This window comes from Elephantulus edwardii, unplaced genomic scaffold (assembly GCF_000299155.1).
Source record: "Elephantulus edwardii isolate Elephantulus edwardi_28Jun2011 unplaced genomic scaffold, EleEdw1.0 scaffold00053, whole genome shotgun sequence".
Taxonomy (NCBI): Eukaryota; Metazoa; Chordata; class Mammalia; order Macroscelidea; family Macroscelididae; genus Elephantulus; species Elephantulus edwardii.
This window is the reverse complement of record NW_006399803.1, coordinates 13444668-13451202: the sequence shown is the minus strand read 5'-3', so window position 1 is coordinate 13451202 and position 6535 is coordinate 13444668. Positions and strand designations below refer to the sequence as shown.

At 41.0% G+C, this 6535-nt stretch overlaps 1 protein-coding gene across 1 annotated transcript; it reads right to left on the bottom strand.

Annotated features, from left to right (window-relative positions):
* Positions 1 to 937: 937 nt before the first annotated feature.
* Positions 938 to 1601, bottom strand: LOC102863765 (dnaJ homolog subfamily A member 1-like). The gene has a single exon (XM_006887016.1). It carries the CDS (start codon positions 1497 to 1499, stop codon positions 1035 to 1037), a length of 465 nt encoding a protein of 154 aa, XP_006887078.1. The 5' UTR covers positions 1500 to 1601; the 3' UTR covers positions 938 to 1034.
* Positions 1602 to 6535: the final 4934 nt, after the last annotated feature.

Here is a 6535-nt window from a genome sequence, read left to right as displayed (position 1 = left end):
AGAGACGGGTCCTTGGAGAGGGACGTCACACTTGGGAGGGTGGAGGGACAGCACAGGAGAGACAGGCCCTCTATGAGGTGGATTGATTCAGTGACTGGGGTAATTGGGTTGGGAGTGTCAGAGACAGTGCGATTGGCATTGGACAGAGCGGAGTTTATGACTGTTCTACATAGGGTTCCTATGAGTCGCAAGCAACTCGATGGCTCATAATGACAACAACAACAACATATTATTAAAATACAGCTGTTAAGCATCTTAAGTGGAACTTTCTCAGATTGCAGACCCTCTTGTTTTTACCGGATACCCCTCCTCCACTTTGATGTTGTTGTTTTTGTGTATCTTCAAGTCAGAACTGACCTATAGCTGACCCTCCTGGTGGTTTTCAGAGGCAGTTTATTGCATGGGCGGAGATTACCCATCCTTCTCCCCCTGATTCCCACCTTAAGTGGACTGAATTAAAAAGCCATCTTTTTTTCCGTTTTGCAACCACTCTGTTATATTGTTCCTTACAACAATTGAGAGTGACATCTTATGAGATGAGGGCAGGGGCTGGGGGAACCACACCTGAAGAAGCTGGGTCCTCACCATTTGCTCTCCTAGAGTGGCTGTACTTGAATCTGTTAGGAGGGGACATTGCACTTGATGTTTTAGTTTTAACTGGAAGTTTTCACCTTGAGGCTTCTACTGCACCTCCATGTAAATTGCAAGAGAAGTTGAAGAAGTTACTAGAACTCAGTTATCAATACTGAGCTCTTTAGAAAAGGCTTTTGGGGGACTGTTGTGTGCATTTGAATTGGAACAGACTTAGTATCTGACTCTCCAGGAAGTTTTCAAAGCTTTAAATAACATAGGGGAAGATTACCCATCTTTCTTCTTCAGAGCAGATGTGTTCAAACCCTGATGCGTATGGTTGGTAGCACAACTTTTTTTTAGCTTTTATATGAGTTTATTCATTTAACTTTAAAACACTACTATAGTTGAATATTAAAACAAAAACAATAGCCAAGTAGTGAGCATATTATGATTGCAGTCCTTCACGTATGCACTTGCTGCATATTAAGTGCAGTGGACTCAGTGGCCCCATTAGAGGTCTGACCCTGAACCCCGCCTCTGGGGTGATGGTCGTCATCCTCATATGCTTCTCCATTGTAATGGTGGCAGCGTTCCTGGTTTGGATCAAAGTCCGCCAGTTCTACTTGATCCATTTCATCAGTCTCTTCGACCTCTTTCCTCTCAGGTAGGCATTTTTCCAGCAGAGAGAGTTTTTCAGGAGAGAGAAAGCCATTCTCGGGAAAGTTAACCTTAAATTCAATGATTAGGCGCCCTTTTTCATATGGTCTATGATAAATTGGCATGCCTTCATTTAACACACATTTAATATCCTCCTGCTTGACAATCTGACCTGGATGAGAGGTGATGACTATGGTTCGGTTGTCAAGAGTGGATATTGGCTTTTGGAAGCCACACAATGCTTCAACCAGCTGTATGTCCATACACATAAAAAGGTCTTCTCCTCGTCTTGTAAAAACAGCATGATCCTTTTGATCTAAAACAATGATAATATCTCCAGGCTCTAGTCCTGGCTTTTGGTCTCCTTCACCATGCAACTTCTTAACACTAGGCTACCAGAGCTCCTTCCCCACCCCCACCCCCACATACCTTCCCTCAGTACTTGATAAAATCAATTTATTTTCCCAAACTTGTTGATACAACTTTAGTGAATTTTTGGAGGGAGTCGGGTTATGCCAGCAGACACTCTACTTTTCTCACTTGTAGTTTAGTTCTGATGTGTTTAAAGCCAATTTGAGAGAAGAAAAGTTCCCTAATGAAATCGTTTTAAAATTTCCTTATATAATTTAGATTAGGCTCATTACACACTCACACATGGCCCTTCTTACCTTATTCTGGCCTTAGTGTGTTTTGGGCACCTGACCCCCTCACCATTTTACTCTTATCAGTCTGTATCAGGTACATAAAAAATGTACAGCCTTGAAACTTTATAGCCTCTATGATGTCTCTCTATGGCATCTCTCTGGAGAATAAAGTGCATTTGATATAGGCCATGGTCTTCACAATCACTTGTTATGCATCAGAGAGTTGGACAATGACCAAGGAGGATAGAAGGAGAATTGATGCCTTTGACCTGTGATGCTGGAGAAGAGTATTGAGAATACCATGGACTGCTAGGAAAACAAACAGATTCGTCCTGGAAAGGGTTAAACCAGGTGGCCCCTTGGAGGCAAGGATTCTGAGTCTCAGTCTAACATACTTTGGACATGTTGTGAGGAGAGACCAGTCCTTGGAGAAGGACATCATGCTTGGGAGTGTGGAGGGACAGTGCAGGAGGGGAAGGCCCTCTATGAGGTGAATTGATTCAGTGACTGGGATAATTGGGATGGGAGTGTCAGAGACAGTGCGATTGGCACAGGACAGAGCAGAGTTTAGGGCTGTTGTACATAGGGTCGCTATGAGTCGCAAGCGACTCGAGGGCACATAACAACATGAGTTAGAAAGGATTTGATAACTATGCGGTTGGTTTTGGCTTTCATATGTTTTAACAGATATGTTTTCTATCTGGATTCAATATGGGTTGAAGCTCAATATCAAGAAGACAAAGATTCTTACCACTGGGCCAACTGACAGCATCAGGATGGATGGTGAAGAGATTGAGATTAACAGCTTTACTTTGCTTGGCTCCATGGTCAACACTCTTGGCACCAGCTACCAGGAAATTGAAAGATATATTGCAATGGGAAAGTGTGCTGTTGGGGACCTCTCCAAAATACTGATGAGCAATGATGTCACTCTGGAGACTAAGGTGCACCTGATACAGGCCATGGTCTTTGCAATCACTTGCTAGGTGTCAGAGTTGGATAATGACTAGGGAGGACAGAAGGAGAATTGATGCCTTTGAGGTGTGGTGTTGGAGGAAAGTGTTGAATATACCATGGGCTGCGAAGAAAACAGATTAACCCTGGAGAGTGTTAAACTAGGCTCCTCTTTGGAGGCAAAGATTCTGAAACTTTGTTTCTGACATACTTTGGACATGTTGCAAGGAAGGACATGACCTTGGATAAGGACATCATGCTTCGTAGGGTGGAGGAACAGTGCAAGAGAGGAAGACCCTCAATGAGGTGCATTGATTCAGTGATTGAGGGAATGGAGTTAGGTGTATCAGAGACAGTGAGACTGGAACAGAATAGGGCAGGGTTTAAGGCTATTGTACAGAGGGTTGCTACGAATCACAGGAGACTCGACAGCACGTAACAATAACAACACGTTTTGACTAATAGTTTCTTAAATACCAGCATCTAAGAAAAGCAAAGTGGCCAACACTTAAACATCCATTTTAATAACAATTAAACAAGTTCTATAAGTGTATTACTTTTTTTAATAAAAATTAACCAATTCAAAATTAAACCATTAAACATACTGGGCACTCCTTTAACTATTAATTAGGCTTTGACTGTGTCTATGAAGCAACCCAAGAAAAACTATGCTCTTCTCAGGTATTTTCTTAGTGTGTTCCGTTGCTCTGGACATATGCATAATACCACTGCTCCTCACACACAAAAAGTTAACTGAACCCATTATTTCTGAGTCAGAACCAATGCATAGCTGAGCTTCCAGCAGTTAATTAGAAGGTGATTGTCCATCTTTCTCCTGTACATCTGCTGGTAGATTAGAACCACTTGCCTTTGGGTTGTCAAGGCAACTCCTGAAGGGCCACACCACCGTAGTTTCATAGGTTTTAATGCCTTAGTGGGCAAGGAATTGCTTTCCAACCCAAAAGAAAGCACTTAGATTCCACCAGTAGCTCCAAGGATTAAAGATGTTCACTCTCCTTCCTTGTGATTTACAACTTCTTCATAATCCACAGGACAGCTATGTGTTGGTTCAATAACAATGTACAACAACCATAATATTGTAAAGACAATCTCAGTTTTTGTCCAGAGAACTTATGGTTGTTGTTAGTAGTTGTTATTAGGTGCCATAAAGTAAAGTTCCACTCATAACAACCCCATAAACAAAAGAGGTGAACCTTGTCCTATCCTGCACCATTCTCACACTTACTGAGACACTAGAGCTCATTGCAGCATTCACAGTGTCAATCCATCCGGTCGAGGGTCTTCCTCTCCTTCACCGAACCCCCTACCCCTGCAGTTCTCACTATCTTGTCTGTACCCAAGGAATAGCTCCTCCTAGCAACATGTCCATAGTATGTGAGGTGAAGCCTCATCATTCCTGCCTCACAAAAGCATTCCAGCTGCATCATCTCCAAGACATATCTATTTGTTCTCTTGGCCATCCATGGGATGCTCAGTGTTCTTTCCCATCACCACAGCTCAAAGGCATCAATTCTTTGTCTGTTATTCTTATTCATTGTCCAGTTCTCAGATGCATAGCAAATAGTTGCAAAGACCATATGTAGCCTGTGAAATATTTTTACTATCTCCTTTCCACCTATGTAAGATACTACAGTATTTATGAACAAAGCTCACCCTTTTTCCAGCCTTTCCAGTTTTCCTCTGAAAACTTCCAAAAGTATTCAAATAAGCAACCTATTTACAAAAAACAACAACAAACTACTTGCTTTATTCTACCAGGTAGCTGTTAGAATGATTGGAATAAAGATACATGGTAATTTGGAAATAAGTTTTTCCTGTACCATCTTGAGAGATGTGCTGAGATCCCCACTGGAATGGGGGCTGCTGTTTTGCTATAAAGGGGGTGACATGCAAGAAAGTAAAAAAGCTGTAAAACTTCAGTTGTAAAACTCTTTTTTCATTCATTCAAAATTCGCTGAATGTGACGTAAATTGTGGTTTACGAATTTCTAATTTGGCTGGTTTTGCTAACTTCCACTTGTATTTTAATGTTTCTATGGTGCAAGATTTTTAAGATCCTCCTTTATCTTGATTCACCCTTTATGAAAAAGTATTTTTGAAAACAAGAAACATCAATGATAATCTTTGCTTTTCCTTATTTTTAGCTATACTCAAAACAGATTGTGTTTGAGGAATTTCATTGTTTCAAAATTTTAAAATATTGCTGAGAATGGAAAACTTTCTTGGGTAATTAAGGAAAATTGCTAGTATAATTAATGATGGGAATATTGAAAATGTTTGGCAATATCACTTCCTCAGCTATACTTCAGTTAGGACTTACTAAGAAATTAACACCCTTAGTACCAGCAGTCAGGAAATAAGGAGCTGCATTGCACTAAGAAAATGTGAAGTTAGGGACCTTTCCAAATTATTGAGGAGCAGTGATGTCAGTTTGAAGACTAAGGTGTATCTGATTCAGACCATAGTCTTTCTGATTACTCGCTATGCATCTGAGAGCTGGACCATTAAAAAGCACGACAGAAAAAGAATTGTCTTTGAGCTTTGGTGTTGGAGGAGGGAATTGAACATTCCATGGATTACCGACCAAGAGAACATGCAGCTATGTCTTGGAGAAGGTGAAGCTGAAGTGCTTTTTGGAAGCTGGAATGATGAGGCTTTGCCTTACATACTTTGGACACGTTGCTAGGAGGTGCTTTTGCTTGGAGAAGGCCATGATGCCAGGAAGAGTGGAGGGTTGGCAAAGAAGAGAAAAACCCTCAATCAGGTGGATTGACAAGGTGACAGCTGCAATGGACTCTTGTGTGTCAGAACATGAGGATGGCACAGGATAGGGTTACTATGAGTCATACTTGACTCGATGGCACCTAACAACATCAAGGGCTTCAGGAATAGAGGAAGACTCATCAACAACTGCATTATGCAGATGATACAACCTTGATTGCCAAAACTGAAGAGGACATGAGGTGTTTGCACAGAAGGTCAAGAACTGAAGTCTTCAATACGGACTGAAACTCCACATCAAGAAAACAACAAGATAAGGGTGAATAGATAATGATTATTGCATTGGAACAGATGAAAGAAAAAAGTATGTAAGATGAATGTCTGATTAGGCATTTTACATTATGATGACAGCCCAGAATAAGAGATATTTCATTGCAATGAAGACTTAGAGGTGGGGAGAGGTAGGTAACTGTGCAACAATGAATGAATATTTCTTTTAAAGTGAACTGGCGAGGGGATAAGGGAAAATGTTCATTAAAATCACAATTAAACTAAAATTTTATTAAAAAAATAAAACAAAGAATCCCATCACTGAGACAATTAGCAACTTCATGATGGACGCAGAAGAGCCTGCTTTGTTCTACAACCAGCACTCTTGGCACCAATAGTCAGGAAATCAAAAGACAAATTGCATTGGGAAAGTCGGCTGTCAGGAGTTCTATAGAATACCGAATAACAATGATGTCAGTCTGGAGACTAAGGTGTGATTGATCTGGGCCATGGTCTTCACAATTACTTGCTGTGCATACAAGAGCCAGACAATAAGTATGATAGAATGATCGGTGCCTTTGAGATGTGGTGCTGAAGAAGAGCATTGAACATACTGTGGACTGCCAGGAGAACAAACAGTTCTGACCTAGAGAGGGTGAAAGGTTGTTCCCTAGATTATAGGATTTTGAGGCTTCA